The sequence below is a fragment of the Vigna umbellata genome, chromosome 1 (assembly GCF_029865625.1).
Source record: "Vigna umbellata cultivar VRB3 chromosome 1, Vumbellata_1.0, whole genome shotgun sequence".
NCBI lineage: Eukaryota > Viridiplantae > Streptophyta > Magnoliopsida > Fabales > Fabaceae > Vigna > Vigna umbellata.
Genome location: NC_142165.1, coordinates 88,523,023 through 88,544,736, shown reverse-complemented (window position 1 = coordinate 88,544,736; position 21,714 = coordinate 88,523,023). Strand labels below are relative to the sequence as shown.

The window sequence follows — 21,714 nt, the reverse complement described above, 5'->3', positions numbered from 1 at the left end:
GGGTATCAATCATTAATGGATGGTTAATGAATATCTTAATGACCAATAATGATTAATTAATATATTTGATTACTATAAATTCTATAAATAAAGATTTGATTTGGAGGTAAAGACACTTTTTGATATATTCTAATACTTTAAGATTTTCTGAGACACATTTGACTTGAGCATGTAATGTTTTATGTAGGTCAATCCTCAATCAGCTTGGAGTGGATTGAAGGACAAATGCAAACAATTAAGACTTAGAACAGACTAGAACGAAACGATCGTCTATCGACCCAATACAACCGAAACAATATATTTACTGTAGTCACTTTTATGCATTATAATAAACAAAAAAATATTTAATCTATAATTTTAAAAAATGGCATACAAATCATGTTCTAAGAGGATGATGCAGAAGATTACCTTTTGAAAGCCTTATCAGGAAACATGAAAGAAGGTGAACTTTCAGTATAATTATCTCTTTGAGTGCTTTTGCTATAAGTTTGAGTTTAAAATTTTCATTCGTCTATTTAAAACACCTTGATTTAATATTCTTTTTAATTTATTTGGCAGTGCAAGATGAGACAACTTATAAATACTTGAAACACGGAAAATGAATATGAGTGTGTGTGGCTAAGAGTCACTATAATACTATAAATAATACTAAATTTTTGTACGAAAGTGAAATTTGAAAGCTTTTCTATAACTAATTACAAATCAACAGTGAAAATATATGGTCTCTCCCTTGTTCTTTTAGGAAAAAAAAATCTTTATCTTTCAAAAAGCAAAATCTTCATGTATAATTTAAAAAAAAATACAATTCAATTCCCTTTGTTGTTTCTAATCCATGAAAAAATACTTTAAAATTTTTAAATGAAACACACGTGTATTTTTAAAAGAATATAAAAAAAATTATATTTGTCCATACATTCTTACATATTTAAATTAAATTTATTTTCTCTTTTAAATTGTTACATATAATTACATATGATTTTAAATTTGACTCAATCTATTTAGTATAATCTCCTATGAGTTAAGATATGTGTTCTATATATTAAACTCAAATACTTAAAGATTATTAAATAAAAATAAAAATAATTGTTTCGGCAGAATTTAGATCCTTACTGGGGATGGTGCTCTGACGCTCAAGTCAGTGATTTTGCGTAATAAATCTGATAATGAGGATTAGTCATCAGAGTTGAAACTTAAAAGTTACATGTCCTCTTTCTCAGACAAATATTTATAAATTACAACGAGCTTACAGTTAGGTCTGACTCATTATTCACCAATAAATGACATTATTTCTATTAACTGTCAATAAATTACAATTATTTCATTGACTCTCCATCAACGACAGTTATTATCATTGATTACCTTAACGGTTGTTTTTACCGATCGATTTATGGACCTGGGAAGTATCATCGGTCAGCCGACTTTTCTGCACCTTTACGGTTCGGTAGGCTATGAGCCCATAGTAACAATAATTATTATTAAATTTATTTTATTTATTAAATATGTGTTTAAAATATTAAATAATATAATTTATTTTAAAAAGTATTCTAAAATGTTTAAAATAAATATTAAAATTATAAGTTTTATGAAAGAAATTAAGTCCATTAACTTAAGTGGCCAAACCTAATTTAAATATGTATTATATTGAATTGGATATAATAGAAAAATACATAAACCCGAACTAATTGAATTCAAAATATTATGATTGGGTTGAAAGATAAGCTTGACCAAACTCAAGTGAACTCGCGTAAGTCCTATACCCTAAAATAAGATTTCGATCCCTTTAGTTAGCTTCACCAGCAAGCATGTTGAAGTATGCAGCAAGCTTCTTAAGCCTGCAACTGAGTCAATCTTATATAATACAAAATTGCATATAAAAAGTTACATAATCATGTGTCTTTCGGTATGGTTCTTTCCTCTTTCTCAACCCTTCTAAATTATTATTTTAGACTTATCTTGCAAGTTCAGCATATATGCATGGCTGGGAAGTCATTTACATCTCATTCAGAAAGGATTTATTTTTTTTATTTTACTTCAGCTTTATAGTTTCATGATTATACCAATTTTACACCTTTAGGTTAGAGATGTCTGAATTATCATAAATAAGATAGATTTATAATATATAAATACATATAGAATATTATTTTATAACTCAATTTTTTAGAATTGATTTAAATTCAAAATTTTGATATCAAAATCATTTAAAACTTATTTTAATAGAATTTATTGTTTATTAAACTTATATATATATATATATATATATATATTTTTTTTTTTTAAACTGCTATCAAATCATATATTCATGTATAATTGTATATATGTTTCAATATGAAATAATGTATAAGGGAGATCCAACATTGTCTATAAATAATACATATTTACAATGATATAATAAGGTTTAGAAGTGTACGATTATATTTGCATAACAATGATAGATACTAAGAACATTATCTGATCTAAGAGCTACAATACGATTATAATAAGTTTGTAACACCCTTTTCCCTCCTCTCTCTCCCTCTTTTTGTTCATCCTCACTCTCATTGGTTTGAATCTATCTGGTCTACTTAAGAAGCTAAATTTTCTTTTTAATAATATTATAAACAATAACTTGATTTTGTGTAACATGGACAAATGGCTATATGTGGAAGAAACACAGAATAAAAGCATGTGCAAAGATCTGCCTTCTCATCTCCTCGTGTTTTAAAAAAGATTGTAGTTACTTCTGCCACAAACTGCCACACACGGTTGAAGAAAAGTTGCATACAATTTAAAACTATTTAAAAATGCATGTCATTAAATGTTAACAAAATATATAACTGTCAACAACTAACAATTTCTAAGGTATGTACTTAACATTTTTAGGAAATAGTTATTTTGTTTTGGCATAAATGTTAAAAGTAAAATTATGTATGTAATAAAAACAGTAAATTAAAATAGAAAACATTATGCATTTATATTAAACTCCCATACTTAATTAGCGAACCATAATTGGTTCCATGTTTAGTTAATTAAGTTTAAAATGAAGATTATAACTATAATACTTAAATTGATAGTATTGTGATTGCATTCGAGTCTAGAGTGATTGTACGGGAAAACCAACATCCATATCAAATCGGTACAACGGATGTGAACCCGTTTAATAATTTATCAAATAAGAAATTGTTGAACAATAACTGATCAATTGTAGTTTTAAATTAAAATAAAAATCAACCTAAATTATTAGTTATTTTATTATACGTGTAAATTGTTAAATTAAAAAATATCATATTAATTATAAATAAAGTATATTTATCATGTATAAATAAATGAAAACTTCATCTTAAGAAAAACTATTAACAAACATCATTTTACAAAGAAAATAAAATGATAAGAAATAAGAGAGAAAACATATTGTCTATTAAATGAATAAATGAACGAATGAATATAATTAATAAAAGAAAGACAAAGAAAATTATATAAAAGGAAGACCCCAATTACAATTTAACAAAGATATAATTAAGAGGAGTTATAACTGAAGAAAGAAACAACTAATCCTATAACTTTTAAATCACGTGGAATTTTCGTCCCGATCTAATAAAACTCATTGGTATTATTAAAATTTTAATTAAAATAATATATATATATATATATATATATATATAAGTATATATATATATATATATTATTTTAAACTATTCTATGTATTTTAAATATTAATTTATAAATTTGTGTTTTATTTAAGTTCATTATCATAAAATTATGATGTTATTTAATAGTTTGATTCCGATTTTATGCCAATTAAACTATTAAATTTTACATCTTTATTTTTATGAGTTTAATGAGCCGTTGGACTTTAAAAGCATTATTCATATTAGACAAAGTCTTGTATTCTCACTATACACCATCACATCTTCCTCGTCTAAAAAGTTTGTGGCTTGCACATGGTATAAGCAGTCAAACATTTATTAATATTATGACCATGGTTATTGTGGGAGCCTTTCAATGTCCCCACACTGGAGAGTATGTTTCAGAGTATTTAGATTATATATATAAAAAAAGGAAAAATATATTTTAATATTAGTATTCATTAAACCCATCTACTTTACTCCCATTTTCTATAATATCATAATAAAATAATAATTTATATCGTTATAGGTCGAATTTACATTATGAGAAAAAACTTATATAGCATGATCAAAAATCGATGCTAAAAAAAAGTTGATGCTAATTGCTTGAGCTTTGCATTGCATGTGTATATAATTAATGTCAAAATTATGAATGCTAATTTGTTAAGATTTGCTTTGAATTCTAACTAGTATCAGTTTAATCAATGCTAAGTTATCACTAATTTTAAAATAATTAATTTAAATTAATTTTTTAATTAAGCAGTTTAGAGCCATCTTGATCGATGTTAAGAGTTTTATTTTAAAACTTTTGTATTGGCTTGGTTATGAATATGAATAAAAAATAAATGATGAGATTTATGAATATGAATAAAAATGAATATGATAGAATTGATATAAAATAAAAGAAGAAATTTATGAGTAAATATATTTGTCATCTTTCAATCTGGGTTTAGATTAAAAATAACTTACAATTAATATTTAATATGAAGAATGCACATGAATTTAGAATATATAATTTAGCATTGATTAAGTTAACAATAAAATAAATATAAATATTAAAAATAATGAAGTTAGTGTTAGTTAAATTCATACTAATTAACCTTATTTATTTTTGTTTTTTTATAATTAGTGTTTGTTAAGCATTAACGTACTTAAAAAAAATTAAAAACAAATAGGTTAGTCTACTAAATAGATGATAAGCTTGTATTTTAATTTTTTTGTTTGTTAATATTGAATATTTGTTTATCTGATGTTAAATTAAATAAATTAAATATTAAAATTAAATAAGATTATAATATTTGTTAAATTGATACTAATTCTTACTTATTTTTAATATTTATCTTACTTTTATTCATAATTAACATTCATTTACACCATACTAACTTAAATAAATATAAACATTAAATTAATCAACATTAACTTTATTTATTTTTAATATGTATTTTAGTAAATATTGATTAGGAATAACAAAAATACTTATGTATGCTCACAAATACTTACTATCATAGGTAGAGAATATTTTAGGGTTAAATATGTTTTTAGTCCCTAAACTATTGGTCGTTTCTGGTTTTAGTCCCTCTTTCAAAATAAGGTACAATTTGGTCCTCATTCTTTTCGAAACTTTGGTTTTAGTCCTCTAAAACTAACACCGTTAAAATTTAGCTGACGTGGCTAACGGTAGACGGACACAGTATTTTTTTTTTCTGTTTCTCACCATTTCTCCCCCTCTCTCTTCCTTCCATCTTCCACCCAAAACTTCATCTTTCATTAGAAAGAGAGAGTGGCAAACGGCGCTAACGTACAAAATGGAGACCATCGACGGCTGAAAGAACATGATCCTCCTTCGACTAAGCAACGATCTGCCTCTCTTCACAATAAACCAAATGATCAGCATGCACCTCATCCCACTCAAGTATCCACATCTCCCTTATTTTCATTCTTACTTTCTTTCGCTTTTAATTTGTTTTTTACACTGTCGGAACTATATCAAAATTCTTGCTATCGGAAATTATTCTTACGGCTTCAAATTTGGAAGCGCTTAGAATATTTAGTTACTTGTGTTTCCATATGAAATAAAATCTCTTCATTTAACTAGAGATTTTAAATTTTGTGTGCTTGATTTTTATTCAGTGTACGCATTCTATTTTTTTGGGGGTGATGTAGTGGGGTTCGTGTTCAGCACCATGCCTTCAAGTCCTCTGTATATATATAACCACCTTAGGCTTGCATATGCATGTCTTATAACAGCACGAGAAACGAGGTAGCACTGGGAGGTTGGCCAAAGCTCAGGTCAAAGGAAAGCAGGTGGTGAGTTTTCATTTTTTATTTATTTTGGTTTTGTATTATCTTCGTATTTTCTGTTATCTTTTCAGTCATGAGTCGTGATTGGGAGTCCTGTATAGGGATGATTTGAATATTGACTCTAGTCATGCAAGTGCAATATTTCTTTCATTTTATGCTAGAAAAAATGCTCTCTTTTTTTCGGTTATAATGTGTTCTATTCATTTTGTTGTAAAATGTGGTTGGAATTAAAGAAGATTTTGTAATTTTGAGCAACCCGAGCCTTCTTTTGCATGAAGTAGAAATATGACTTACAAACACAAAATAAATATAATCTGATTGCTTTCTTTTATTTTAGAGCGTGGATGGTGGAAGGACACAAGAAAGCAACTTCATGAAAGGGTAGAGACAAGTCACCATAAAGAACAGAGAGATGGTAAATCATAGGCTAAACTAAATGATAATACTTTCCAGAGAAGAGATGATTTTTCTGAAAGGAAAGAGGATCCACTTCCTACCTTAAGGAAAAGACCTGCATTTAGGGAGAAGAGGATTCCAATGGAATCAGTAGATGCTAATCTGGTTGCAGCAGTGGCAGTAAATTTGAGTGAGATTAACCACCCTGCAGGAAGGAATGACAGGAAGAAGGAGGAAAGAAAGTTGGTTATGTTAGAGATGTGATCGGAGATGCTGTGAAAGATGGAGTTGGGTGGAAGATGGAAGGAAGAGAGAGAGAGGGAGAAATGGTGAGAAACACTTGAAAAAAAAATAGTGTGTCAGTCTACCGTTAGCCACGTCAACTAAATTTTAACGGTGTTAGTTTTAGAGGACTAAAACTAAAGTTTCGAAAAGAATGAAGACCAAATTGTACCTTATTTTGAAAGAGGGATGAAAACCAGAAACGACCAATAGTTTAGGGACTAAAAACATATTTAACCCAATATTTTATTATCTATTTAGAAATGGGCCAAACAGTTAGAGGAGAAACTACTAGCATTAAAAAAGTACGTCGATAGGAATATTTTGTTTATTTAAGATTTGATATAAATAATTAAATATTAACAATGTATATTGTATTTTAAATTGTTTATTTCATAATATGAAAAAAAAAATTATAATTGGTTAATAGATAAAAATTAACCCTAACTTAAAATTTAATATAACTTTGGCTCAAATATTTTTGTGTCGTTTACGGAGTACATACTTAAAACAAGATAGAATGTCTTTGACATATATTGTGAAAATAATTTTAGATTATGTACATATTATTTTACACTCATCTTATTAACTCGAGTAATTTTATTATCGTGGACTACGCATCTATTATAAGTGAATAAAACATGATTTATTCCCAATTAAGATATGGGCAAAAAGACTGTATAATTAGTCATCCAAATTCTTCCTCTATAACTACTCATATCATACACAAAGAGAAAAACATCAAATAATTATACGATACATAAAAGAAGTATTTAATGGATGTTAAAATGATGAAATCACATAACCCGCAATGGTATGAACATGGTACGTATAATAACCTAACGTAAGCATCACTTGAAAACCAACTTAAGAGGATCCTTCTTTTACGTTTCTTATACCTATGTCGGAGATGACCTAAATCGATCAAAATAAGATTACATTAAAAAACTGCTTTTTAGATTAGTTGCAGCAGATAAAAAAAAATCAAATTTATTTAAGGCTTAATACCTGTTTTTGTCCCTCTTTATAAGGGAAATGTTCAATTTCGTCCTACCTTTTTCAAAAAGTTCAATGTGGTCCCAAGTTGTGTAAAAAGTGTCCAATTTAATCCTTTTTGGTCACGGCGTTAAATATTTAACGATCCTGCTGACAGCGTGGACTGATGTGTGCAACGTGGCTTTTTTCCTTCGTAACGTGGCAGTTGACGTGGCAGTGGCAGTGTCAAAAGAAATGCGAGAACAGAAACCCCTGTGCTGCGTAGTCGCTAGAGATGCTACGGTCATGACCACTGCGCCCGCGAACCAGAACAGAGAGGATGAGGATCTCCTACAACGGCAAGCTCGAACAGAGAAAAGAGGGAGAACAAAGAGAACCCCGCTGCTACTTGCACGGCAGGAGAGTTTTCCCTAGGGCTGGGGTTGTCCCCGAACCCGAAAACATATATGGGGAAGAATAAAGTTGCTCCCCTAGCAATCCTTTTGCACGAGCTCCAAGACTCCCAAGCCGCCTTAAGTTGGGGTTTCCGCGAAGAAGAGGAAGGCAAACAAAATTGGGGAAAAAATTCTTCAGATTAGGGTATTGAGATGAATCAGCATTGGGGTTTAACTAGAGTAATTAGGATTCAATTGGTTTAATTAAATTTCTCACTTAGAATCAGAGAAATAATTAAAATTTATCACTTACAACAGAAATTAACAACCCCAAATTATTTTTAATTAACGTTAACAGGAAATAAAAATTCTTACAACCCCTAATTAATTTTAATTAACATTAATTTTAATTAACATTAATTTTAATTAACATTAATTTTAATTAACATTAATTTTAATTAACATTAAAATATACATGTTTTCAGTGTTTAGAAAGGAAAAACAGAGCCAGCAAAAAATGGCCGTGGGAGGATTCTCCATTGATGCTTCTTCAACCAGGGGCTTCGACGACAAAATTACACTCTCCGTTCTCATCACTTGCTCTTCAAACAATTCCAGTTTTCCTTGCCACCCACTCTTTCTCACACCCTCCAAGTACCAAACCCCTCTATCCCTAATTTTATCCTCGCTAGCCACACACACAATAATCTTGGAACACCCAAGTCCATCCAAGCTTGGTGCCCCAGGAGCGAAGGGGTTGACCATGGGGATATCAATGCCACCCGGCGCAAAAGGGTACACAAAGTCCCAAACTAAACAAAACAAACGTTGTTTGTGCCCTGTAACAGCTTCGAATCCAATTGGCTCCAAACTGTAGAAGTAAGGATGGGAGAAAATACCCAAACCCTAACTCAGAATTTTTCACTGCCACTGCCACGTCAACTGCCACGTTACGAAGGAAAAAAGCCACGATGCACACATCAGTCCACGCTGTCAGCAGGATCGTTAAATATTTAACACCGTGACCAAAAAGGATTAAATTGGACACTTTTTACACAACTTGGGACCACATTGAACTTTTTGAAAAAGGTAGGACGAAATTGAACATTTCCCTTATAAAGAGGGACAAAAAGAGGTATTAAGCCTTTATTTAATTATAGTTTAACATGCAAAAAATAAAGTTTATTTTGCATATAGTAATTAATGACAGTTTGCAAGATGTTAAAGAAAAGGACGGAATGCAATTTGGATCACAAACCCGTAATAGGACATGGTAAACATAAAAAGAGTGAAAGCGAAGAGGATCCGAAAGTTCGCATAGTTTTACATTCCCTCACCATTGGTCCAAACAACGAATTAGGACCTCATATCATATATAACACAACATTCTACACTTCCTCACTTTCAAACTCTCCATACCCTTATCGTTCTCCATCACTGCACATCAACGACTTACTGCATTCATTCATTGGTGGTGAATTGTGAGCAGAGATCAGAAGCACAATGCGTAGAATATTACAACAGTACGTGGATACGAAAAGCGATACTGTAGTTGATAGTTTAATTGATTCCGATCTAAACGAGCTCAAGCTTGCGGCCAAGAAGCTCCTCCACGATGCAACCCTGGTAGGAGGCAAAGCCTTTGGCGGTTCTTTCTTTAAATGGCTCGCTTCCTTCGCTGCCATGTAAGTTCAAATTTCTTGCCTCTTAAAAATATAAGATTAATATTTATGTTAATTTAATTGAGTTCTTAGACAAATATTTGTTTCAGTTATTTGCTTATACTGGATAGCACAAACTGGAGGACGAATATGTTGACAGCGTTATTAGTGCCTTATATATTTTTCAGCTTTCCTGAATCGCTGTTCTCCTTTTTAAGGTGACCATGACATTTATAGTTTCTCTTTCTTTTGTTATCGCTTTTACAAAATATACATTGATTGAGTATAATCGTTCAGAGGTGATGTGGGAAAATGGATTGCATTCGTCACAGTTGTGCTGAGGCTTTTCTTCCCTAGACATTTTCCCGGTATGCTTAACTATTTCTAAGCCTTGTTTCAATATGCATGATCAATTTTGCATAACTAGTGTCGTAAATGACGTGCAGATTGGCTGGAAATTCCTGGTTCAATGATTCTTATTTTGATAGTAGCCCCCGACATATTTGCTCAGAAATTAAGGAATAACTGGATTGGATTAGCGATTGATCTTTTCATCGGTTGTTACCTTCTACAAGAACATATCAGGGCTTCTGGTGGATTCAGAAATTCTTTCACACAGAAACATGGAATATCAAATACTCTTGGCATCCTCCTCCTCATTGTCTATCCTATTTGTGCATTCATTATCCATTAAGTATAAGGCATCATTGACATCAAACAAAAAAAATACAAGACATAGCAGTTGGTGATGATGTAATCTGTTAGAAAAATAAAATTTTAGATGGTGAAGTTTGTTACTAGTCTTCACAAAATAACTCCATCATCACACCAATGTTGAATTTAACATAATTTCACTCGGCAGTTCTCAACATTCAGCGAATCCTCTCCTGCAAAATTTAGTTTGAACACTATTTTGGAATATTAAGGCAAAAAATAGCTAATAACTAATTTGCTTGAATTTTCATGGATGAAAAAAAAATTTGAATTCTGTAGACTTTTTTAGTCTTTATTTGTTTAGTAAAGAATCGGTAAACTTTTGTGAATAAAATAAATAATAATTTTAAAAGACGCAAACATTGAAAGCACGGAATATTATTATTACATAAAAAATTATGTATGATATATTACCATTTTAATTTTTACATAGATAAATCGAAATATATATGTTAATTAAACATTAGTGTGTAATTTGAAATTGATTTGAGTAATCACGTTTTTTTTTTTACATTTCAACTAAAGGTTTGAAACTTTAAATTGTTGATAATTTTCCAAATATGGGGTTAAAATAGACATTGATGTTAAATCAATATTTTTATAAACATGATCCATTTTATCAGTCAATTTTTTGAATTATTCTATAAAATTTGGGATTATAATATACTATTCTATCAAAGTTTATGAGAGTAAGAGTTTGAAACTAAAAAACGCATTAAAAGATTCTCGTAATAGTTGCAATAGCTTGAGGTTTCGTATCAAAGCAAGGTTTATGGCAAACCTTTGCATGTTTTTAAATTTGTTGCGATTATTCTTTTTTAGGATTTTTTTTTATTTGTGCTTTTTCTTGCGTTTGATCCCTCACCTGACATTGTTGACATTGGAGAAAGTGTTGCATTGCACTTTTTGGTGCAAAAGATCTCGGAGCATCATCACTGTGATCTTTCGAGGCTATGTCGGAATCACTTTAAAGTGTTTGATATTTCTTGTGTACTCGTATATATTAATGTGAAAAAGACTTGTTATACTGATTAAAAAACATTTTTTATACTGATTATAAAATTAGTATAAAAGTATAGGATATAAAAAATTTCTACTTTTTATACTGGTACCAAAATTGATGTAAAATTACAATTTTTTTATACTGGTTAAACACGTAGTCGATATGAAAAAATATTTCATACAACAAACCCATATATCATTCAACCACCTCCCAACACACTAATGTTGAATACAACACCATTGTCTAAACATATCTCTATGTGAACCAACCAACCATAGTAGCAACTTCTTTTCTCTATCACCTCTTGCCATTGAAACTACCTAATGCAGATGGAAATATAACTAGGACACGCCATCCTTTCACATATCTGCACATCATGAGTTTCTCCCTACAAAAATATCATTGTTACCACCAGAAACGTCGTCATAGAACCCCACACCACAAAGATGACCACCATCACACGATCCACAAGCAACTAAAGAACATAATCAAGATTTAACAATCTTGTGAACTCTCATTATCACACTCGCAAATCTCACTTCACCAGTCACTACAAGAAAAATTGAGGTTATATCGATGCCAAAATTTATCAATAATGCATAAAATTTGTCGATAAAATTAAAATTATCAAAAGTTTACCAACATTAAAAGTCCATCGTTAAATTTTACCAACGATTTTCCTGTTTTGTCAGTAATTATGAATGAATTTTTCTATCGGTAATTACCCATAAAAAAAATTTGTCAATAAAATTCTTGGGTAAATGTTCGTCTTTTTTCTCATTCCTTTTTCTTTTCTTTTTTTGGGTTTTATATTTTTGGCAGTGAAGCACACCATAACAATGCTTGCGAACCTGCAAAGAAACCCAAAACCCAATCGCCTACCCCAAAATCCTATATCGCACTATTCTGTTTCGCTTCGCCACCGTTCCTTCCCGCAACTCCAAGAATCATCATAGAACCATGAGCCACCACAACCATGTCTGCCTCTGCACTGACCACCAAGTCAATAACGTCGAAAAAAATACATCACACAATGACACACCTATATCTCCTTTATGGTGGCACTATCAAAAACCACAGCAGATCGCAAATTCGTCCTTATGTCACCACCAGGATCTTCATCACCAGTAAACCACCACTGCCCTCCATGGCGAACTCTAACCACGAGCACCACAACCAAATCTCCTCAACACGACGAACCATTGTGCCTCGTCATGGAAAAAACAAAATTTTCGCACTTCCTCATCAATTTTGGATAAAATTTTCCATAACTATATTTCTAAAAACTGATTTCCGGCGACCCATTTACTCACCAGTTCACCCCACTTTGAAAAGCACACTTCATACCTGGCTATTAACTTCAACCATGTGCCCGCTTTTTCTTCAAAGACCAACAACGCTCCTTCATCAACTCAACAATGTTAAAATGCACCAACTAATTAACAACCTTCACCGTTCCTTCTGTTGTTTTCTTTCATTGACACACATTTCAAATAGGAAAATGTTATTTGGACAACGAAATTTTGACACCGATTTCACAACGCCACGTGTCAGCTCTGCATTGGCTAAATAATTTGAAAATAAAACAGAGAAAGGGTTACGGGGTGAGGGGTATTTTGGGATTTTCAGACTAAAATTTTAAGTTTTGGGGTTGGCGGTTTAGGGTGGGAAAGACGTGCGTTCAACCCTTCGATCTCGTGTCTCGTTCTCTCGCTCTGTCGTCCATCTTCGAAGCTTGCATCTTCGCTGTCGTTCTCTCCTCCATCTTCGAAGCTTCCATCTTTTGTGTGGGTCTGTCGTCCACAGGGAAACCCTTCCATCTTGTGTGTCGCTCTGTCCTCCATCTTGCCCTTGAAACAAGATTTGGAAACATGAACATGGTCATCACTACAAGGTTTGATGCGTTGCAATCGCGCGTTGGGAACATTGAACAACAACTGCAACACTTCCAAAGTGCTTCTGAAAACAATCCTCAGACTTAAAATTGGTTGTTTAGGCTTTATTTTCTGCATTATAAAGAACTATGTACCACAGTTCCTACTTTGATAATTTCAAGTCTTTAATTTAATGAAGTTGTTTACTTTAAAACTGGTTCCTCAATTCTCGACATTTATTATGTAATGTTCAATTTATGATACACTTAATACCATTGCAGTTGTGAGTAAAACACCAATACCACTAACCAATACCACTTAATGACATTGCAGTTGTCTGTAAAACTAAAACACTATTGTAATCGTTTACAGTGGCCTCGTAAACGATTACACGAGAGAAATCATTGTTTTGTACAGAAAGTTGAACTGAAGTAGTCAGCTGTGGTGTCATGGGTGATCATTGGCAAAAATTGTTACTTTCAAGCACAAGTCCACTTGTATTTACTTGGTGTTGGTGTTTCAGTCGAGGTAGAGAGTGGAAAGTGATGGGAGGTGGCCCCAAGAAGTGGAGAAGAAGCCATTCTTACTTAGGGGACCAAGTTGGACAAGTGCAGAGCCAATCTGTAGAAAAAACACTATGGTAATCGTATACAGTGTCCTTGTAATCGATTATGGGGTGCCAAAACATCACTTTCCTCCATCATTGGGACATAATCACATCACTAACCTCCCTCTCCCACCACTGAAACACAAGGAACAGCCTAAGACAAGTGCAAAAGTGCCTAAAAGTCACTTCTTTTTCCAATGGTGACCCCTGTTCACCTGACTGAGTACCTGTGTTGGACTTTCTGTACAAAATCCAATTTTCTGTCGGGTAATCGTTTACAGTGTCCTTGTAATCGATTACAGTTTCAAAGAAGGTGTAAAATTGATTTCTAAGGCATAATTTGAAAGGTCTTTGAGTATAGATTCCAACAAAACAAGAATCAACTCATTTGGAGTTCGGTGGAGAAAGTTATGAGCAAAAGAACAAGCAAAGGTCAGAGTTGGCAAAAATATATGAAACGCTAACTTGAAACAATAAACTGTACCAACTCAGATGTCCAAAAATTACAAATTAGTAGTCATTGGAAAGATTTTTGAGTCTAGTTTCTAATAAAAAAAGAATCACATCATTTGGAGGTCGGTGGGAAAAGTTATCAGTAAAATAGCCAGCAAAGGTCAAAGTTGACAGCATGTTATCTCACCCAAGTTGCTCACCTCATAAACATTGTTTCTTTCCTCCATCATGGGGTGCCAAAACATCACTTCCCACCACTAAAACACCAGGATCAGCCTAAGACAAGTGCAAAAGTGCCTAAAAGTCACTTCTTTTTCCAATGGTGACCCCTGTTCACCTGACTGAGTACCTGTGTTGGACTTTCTGTACAAAATCCAATTTTCTCTCGGGTAATCGTTTACAGTGTCCTTGTAATCGATTACAGTGTCAAAGAAGGTGTAAAATTGATTTCTAAGGCATAATTTGAAAGGTCTTTGAGTATAGATTCCAACAAAACAAGAATCAACTCATTTGGAGTTCGGTGGAGAAAGTTATGAGCAAAAGAACAAGCAAAGGTCAGAGTTGGCAAAAATATATGAAACGCTAACTTGAAACAATAAACTGTACCAACTCAGATGTCCAAAAATTACAAATTAGTAGTCATTGGAAAGATTTTTGAGTCTAGTTTCTAATAAAAAAAGAATCACATCATTTGGAGGTCGGTGGGAAAAGTTATCAGTAAAATAGCCAGCAAAGGTCAAAGTTGACAGCATGTTATCTCACCCAAGTTGCTCACCTCATAAACATTGTTTCTTTCCTCCATCATGGGGTGCCAAAACATCACTTCCCACCACTAAAACACCAGGATCAGCCTAAGACAAGTGCAAAAGTGCCTAAAAGTCACTTCTTTTTCCAATGGTGACCCCTGTTCACCTGACTGAGTACCTGTGTTGGACTTTCTGTACAAAATCCAATTTTCTCTCGGGTAATCGTTTACAGTGTCCTTGTAATCGATTACAGTGTCAAAGAAGGTGTAAAATTGATTTCTAAGGCATAATTTGAAAGGTCTTTGAGTATAGATTCCAACAAAACAAGAATCAACTCATTTGGAGTTCGGTGGAGAAAGTTATGAGCAAAAGAACAAGCAAAGGTCAGAGTTGGCAAAAATATATGAAACGCTAACTTGAAACAATAAACTGTACCAACTCAGATGTCCAAAAATTACAAATTAGTAGTCATTGGAAAGATTTTTGAGTCTAGTTTCTAATAAAAAAAGAATCACATCATTTGGAGGTCGGTGGGAAAAGTTATCAGTAAAATAGCCAGCAAAGGTCAAAGTTGACAGCATGTTATCTCACCCAAGTTGCTCATCTCATAAACATTGTTTCTTTCCTCCATCATGGGGTGCCAAAACATCACTTTCCTCCATCATTGGGACATAATCACATCACTAACCTCCCTCTCCCACCACTGAAACACAAGGAACAGCCTAAGACAAGTGCAAAAGTGCCTAAAAGTCACTTCTTTTTCCAATGGTGACCCCTGTTCACCTGACTGAGTACCTGTGTTGGACTTTCTGTACAAATTCCAATTTTCTCTCGGGTAATCGTTTACAGGGTTGGTGTAAACGATTACCAGACCCTTTTTTCAACACCCTCACTCATCCCTTGCACACCTTGCTCCTCCAACTGATGAGGGGTCACCCCACACTCCTTGGCCTCACATCACATCACCAACCACCCTATCCCAGCACTGAAACACCTGGACCAGCCTCAGACAGGTGCAGAATTGCATAAAAGTCACCTTTTTCTTAATGGTGACCCCTGTTCACCTGACTGAGTACTTGTGTTGGACTTTCTGTACAAAAATCCAATTTCCTCTCGGGTAATCGTTTACAAGAATGGTGTAAACGATTACCAGACCGTTTTTTCAACACCCTCACTCATCCCTTGCACACCTTGCTCTCCCCACTCATGAGGGGTCACTCAACACTCCTTGGCCTCACAGGACATCACCCCCACTCAAATTATGATTCAAATGAACTGGTTTTCTCATAAGTCACCCATGTTACCCATAATGACCACTCAAACACCAACATCTTACAAACAAGCCTGCAACTTAGCAAACACAAAACTTTACCACATTCTGAAATCCACAAACCCACAACTCATAATAACAATGGTATTCAAAAAATAAAATATGAGACCAACTCAAACAAAAACTCAAATTTTATATCATTCAAATAAATCTGATACATTACACCTTGTTTTCTTAATCTATTTACAATGATTACAATGATCATTTACTTTCCATTAATCAACTAAATACACATATCACTCATTTTTTATTCTAAGCACTACGGTTCCGGTGTATGGAGTCCTAAGTGCTCTTCCCTTGTAACGCATTCGGGATCCAACCCTAACATACGTCTTCAAAGGTTATTCATTTCCGTCGTCGGACAATGGTCACCGGACCTTGCCATTCAGCACGATAACTTGTACGAAAAACACCACCTTTACGAAAATGGAGGGAGACAACACCACGCACACAGAACAATCACATACAAAGCTAAGTCAAGAGGCACGAAACACGTTCAGGAGACAGGACCTTCACGAGACGGAGACGGGACCTTCACGAGACGGGAACTTCGTTTCCAATGAAACAGAGAAAGGGGTATTTTCGGATTTTCAGTTAAAAGAAGGGTTACGGACTTCATTTCGAAGGTTTTTATAAAATATTTTTTTTTAAACCAAACCAATGAAAATAGGACACGTGGCGTTGTCAAAAAAGTGTTAAGAAATGGTTGTTGGAATATCGCGGTCCTTTCAAATAAAAGTTTGAAGGATACTAAATGATGGGATGCAGGAAAAAGAGTGATAGGGTGCAGGAAGTAATTTCCAATTTTCATCTATTTGTTAGGCCCAATGCGTTTTAAATTAAAGTATGGCCCATACTTTTTATTCTCTCCATTTTGCTTTCTGTATCCTTTGCCTAATATTTTAATTACAAAAGAGTAAAATAAAAATTATTTTAAAAAATTTATTCTTTATATTCTAAAAATTATATTATATTAAATAATTTTCATAAAATGTAAAGAAAGAAATGATAATTTATGATGAGAGAAAATAAGAGTATTTTGGAAGTATTAAAAAAATGTGAAATATATGTAAATGTAACGAACTTTAAGACGATCAGGCCCATTCAACTCGTGGGCCAGTAAATGAAGCCATTAAACCCTTACGGCTGTGTCAAACCCTAAATCTTCCTTCACAGATCCAAACGCCTATAAAAGCGAAACTGTGATCCCTCTTTAACAACTCAGTTGCGCAGGAAGCATGAACAAAGTTTCACTTTTTAAAATTTTGTTGTTATTTTTAGTCTATTTTGTATTTTGTATTTATGTGTTCGATTTACTTGATTAGATTTAGTTTATACTGTTTTGTGAATCGCTTTTTCGGTGAACTTACGGTGAAGGTGTGGTTTTCTCGGTGATGATCAAATAATGATGACGAGTCCGATCTAATCCATTCTTACAATTCTGACGACAAATCGAGGCATTTGTCTGAGAGGATTCCACTCTTCCCTTCCATTAAGCTATTTAATTTATTTTTTTTGAATTCATCTAAATTTTTTTTGGTGATTAATTGGCATGATGATGATAGTTTTGAATATGTTCATATGATTATTCATATGATGAATCTAATCCTCCTACTCATTCTGAATGCCGGTTATGTTATTAGTTTTCAACTGTGTAGCGCTGATGGTACGGATGGTGTGTGAAGTGTTGAGTTTTTCAAGGTTTTTTTTCAAACGCAATCAAGCCTGTTGTTCTTCTTTTTCATCATTTTTTTCGAGTCTTTTGCCTGTTTTGGTTGGTGATTCCATTTATGTAGAATGTTTCAGAGTTACTTTTATTTCTCTGAAGAAGAAATAGGATAGGATGTTGAACGTTGAAACTTCTACAGGATTTTGCTATGGTAACTGCTCTTTGCATTATCCACATCAGTAGGAAGGAGATACTGATAATTTTTATTAATCTTTTTTTTAATTGTAACAAATTTAATAAACTATAAAATAACTATTCTTAATAAAATATTAAAATAAATAATTTGTATCACTTTTTTATTATATAAATATTTTTTAATTAAATATTAATTATTTCAATTAAGAAAGTTATTAAAAAATAGAATTAGAAAATGTTTTTATTATTATATATACCTATATTTAACTATATTTTTTTGTGTTGATATTTATTTTCTAATTTTCTTTTTTAATAAATATTTTTTAAAATTAAAATATTTGTTTAATTACTTTTATGTTTAAAGCAATTATTTTTTAAAATTTAATTTTTTTTCAATTTAAATGTTTTCTAGACTTAATTATTTATTTTAATCATAAAACTTTTTATAAAATAAATAAAATTTATTTCTATAACTGTGTATAAATGAACTTTTCTTTTTGGTTACAACAACTTTTTTATTTTATTTTTCACTTTAAATAAAATTATTATAGAGTTAAAATAATTATGTGTTTTGATAAATGAATAATGATTTGAATTTAGAAAGGTGGTTATTAAATAGTAATCATTTTAATATAGTAGCATAAATAAAAAATTAACTTTGAATAAAAATAAATGTTTTTGGGTTTAAATGAATTTATAGAAGAAAATGTTTTTGACATATTAAATTGATTAAAAGCAAGCCATAAGAAATGATGGTATAAATAATATATATATATATATATATATATATTGAAGGTTTATTTGACAATTTTTAAGTATTTGTTTAATAACAAAAAAATTTAGTTATTTAAAGTTTTTAATCTTGTTCTGGTTGGTGAATATCAATAGAAATTAGATTGAACACAAGTCAATGTGAAATTGGGTTCATATAAATTTTTATGGTCTTGTAATCATATTTAATTATGATCTAGGTTTGCTAAACCAACTAAATCAGCCCTGGTATCAATCATTGGTAATATAAGAAACCCAACACATATAATTCCCCAAAACCTAAGTGATGTTGTATATGTTTATTGATCACAAAAGTTAGGTGAGAGTCTATATTAAATAAAACTATTTAGCAATGGTTGCAAAATTAAGTTTGTGTCCTACTTAAATGTATGTTATATTGATATTATTTGTAAATAAAAATACCTTATGTAATTATAATGCATTCAAAAAAATAATTGATACAAACAATTTTAAACCAAACTATATTTTTCACAATATCACTGATAATCGAAGCACATTGGTCGAGGTGAATCAATGGAGTTAGTGAGAGGTGTAAGAGAAGAAAATGAAAGAAAAGTGAAGATGAAATGTTAATGCATTTTGTGCAATAGAAAAAAAATCATACAATAACATTTATATGACTAAAAACTATTGTGTATAGTTACAATTAAAAACCAATCATAGTTGAATATGATGATAATTTAAAACTATTATAATAATGTACATATAATAATTACAAAACAATCATCATATTTTTTAATGTTAATTACAAAAAGCTTTATATTTTAAAATAACCGTTTTACAATAGTGTATGTATAAGGATAAATGCTACTCAAATTTTGTGAAATATAAGAAATGTTAACCAAAATTTGTATTTAATAATTAATTATGAAAAGTAAATCCTTTTGTATGGGATAAGGTTACATGAGATTTATACATTGATGCAAAAATTGAATGTTCATTATATATGTACAAAACATATAGGAATCAAAGTTGGATTAATTGGGCACATATAACTTATGTGTAGATAGAACAATATTGAAACCCTAAACATACATACATGTATATGTGTTAATGCATATTATATAGAAAAGAGCTTAAAGTGTTGAAAAAATATATGTTCAAAGTATGAATCATCATATTACAAGGTGAAAGAAAATTGTCAAGACAAAAGTGCTAAGAATTTATTTACTAATCCAAATTATACTAAAAACTTTACATAACATGTATATGAGAGCCAATGTGATGAATTGTTTTATCATTTGACTAATTATTTGCAATGAAAGATGAGTTTCCATAATTTAGAAATGAATTGAAAAATCTAGGGTTTGAACTAATTACAAATGGAATGAATCTATTATAATTCATTTGACAACTATGAAGTTGAAACACAAACATACAACAACAATTGTACGGTGATAAAGAGAAAATATAATTATTTTCTTCCATATATTAATCGGTAAATGTTTTTTCAATAAATAAATTGTCAAACTTTTATAATTCTTACAATAATCATCTTCAACACAAGCATTTTGATTATTATTTATGTTCTTATATGATCATAGCATTAGATGATTTTACTTGATATCACATAAGAAATCCCTCTAATACTTTAAATAAATAGTAAATATGTAAAAAAAATTATTTTTTACACCTATTACATTAACATTATATAACTTTAACTAATACACTTTTTTTTTATTTGTGTCTACTCCAGAAATAACATTTTAAAGCACATATTAAATTTATGATTGTAAAAGCTTACATAAACAAGCCTCAATGTGTTCAATTCCAATATATACATATTACTTTTACATTTTTGTATGTTAATTAATTGTATTAAACTCTTTCTTATTGAACTTAGTCTAATAAACAAACTAAAGGCATGAATGCAAATATCATTGAACACAGCATAGGAAGATTATTATGTAAACTAAAATTAAAAAAGATAAGAGCAGGCAATTCACTTTATTTGACCAATTCATTATTAAATTAATTATTTTTTGTCATAGATTAATATAAAATTATTAAATATTATGATTTTTTACGAAGATATAATTGTTAAATTTTAATGCACTTAATTACCTTAAAATCACTTTGAAAATATATTTAGTTAATACCTATAATATACTTTAGGACCCTTGATGTATTTAAAAGACTTTTTACATTTCATAGTTAATGAATGTAGTGTTAGAATTCAGGTCCGATCCTATTTTTTATTGATCTCCACCTAATCAATATCTTATTTATTTGATATTAATGTACAATTAATAAGTAAATTATAATATTTTCGTTAAGAAATTTAAATTAATTTTAATAACATTAATGGAGTATCAATAAATATGATATAGATAATGAGTAAGGAATATTCATATGAAAATAATAGTTTAGAGTCCCGATAAAAGAAAAAAAAAGAAGAATATATACTTTAGTTTAGGATCTTTTATTTTTTAACTAGAACATTTTGATAGCCAGCGCAAGATAGGTCAAAATGGTCATGCTCATTTTTTTTAAAGTTAATTATTCTCTTAAAGAATGAGGACAATTATAGACAATATCATAAGAAGATGGAGATGAAGCAAATATGATTATTCAACAAATTATTGTCTAGATAGACAAGTTCTTATCGAGTATGTGAAGTTTTGAAGAAAGAGCTTATGGATTAGAGTTGCTAATGGAAAGATAATGCAAAAAAATGAAATATTGTTAATATTCATTTTAATATTGGTGCAAATAAAGG

The 21,714-nt window shown here is 30.9% G+C and overlaps 1 protein-coding gene, 2 non-coding genes and 1 pseudogene across 3 annotated transcripts; all 4 read left to right on the top strand.

Annotated features, from left to right (window-relative positions):
* Positions 1-6,563, top strand: part of LOC148206713 (uncharacterized) — a 10,220-nt pseudogene extending 3,657 nt beyond the window's left edge.
* Positions 6,564-9,386: 2,823 nt separating this feature from the next.
* Positions 9,387-10,363, top strand: LOC148206712 (cold-regulated 413 plasma membrane protein 2-like). Its single transcript, XM_088114528.1, has 4 exons — positions 9,387-9,636; positions 9,723-9,830; positions 9,910-9,980; positions 10,059-10,363. Exons 1-4 carry the CDS (start codon positions 9,455-9,457, stop codon positions 10,304-10,306), a joined length of 609 nt encoding a protein of 202 aa, XP_087970654.1. The 5' UTR covers positions 9,387-9,454; the 3' UTR covers positions 10,307-10,363.
* A 7,362-nt stretch (positions 10,364-17,725) lies between these two features.
* Positions 17,726-17,813, top strand: LOC124843820 (small nucleolar RNA SNOR75). The gene has a single exon (XR_007029313.1). It is a non-coding gene; the product is annotated as a small nucleolar RNA SNOR75 (small nucleolar RNA).
* A 73-nt stretch (positions 17,814-17,886) lies between these two features.
* On the top strand, positions 17,887-17,963 carry LOC124843819 (small nucleolar RNA Z105). The gene has a single exon (XR_007029312.1). It is a non-coding gene; the product is annotated as a small nucleolar RNA Z105 (small nucleolar RNA).
* Positions 17,964-21,714: the final 3,751 nt, after the last annotated feature.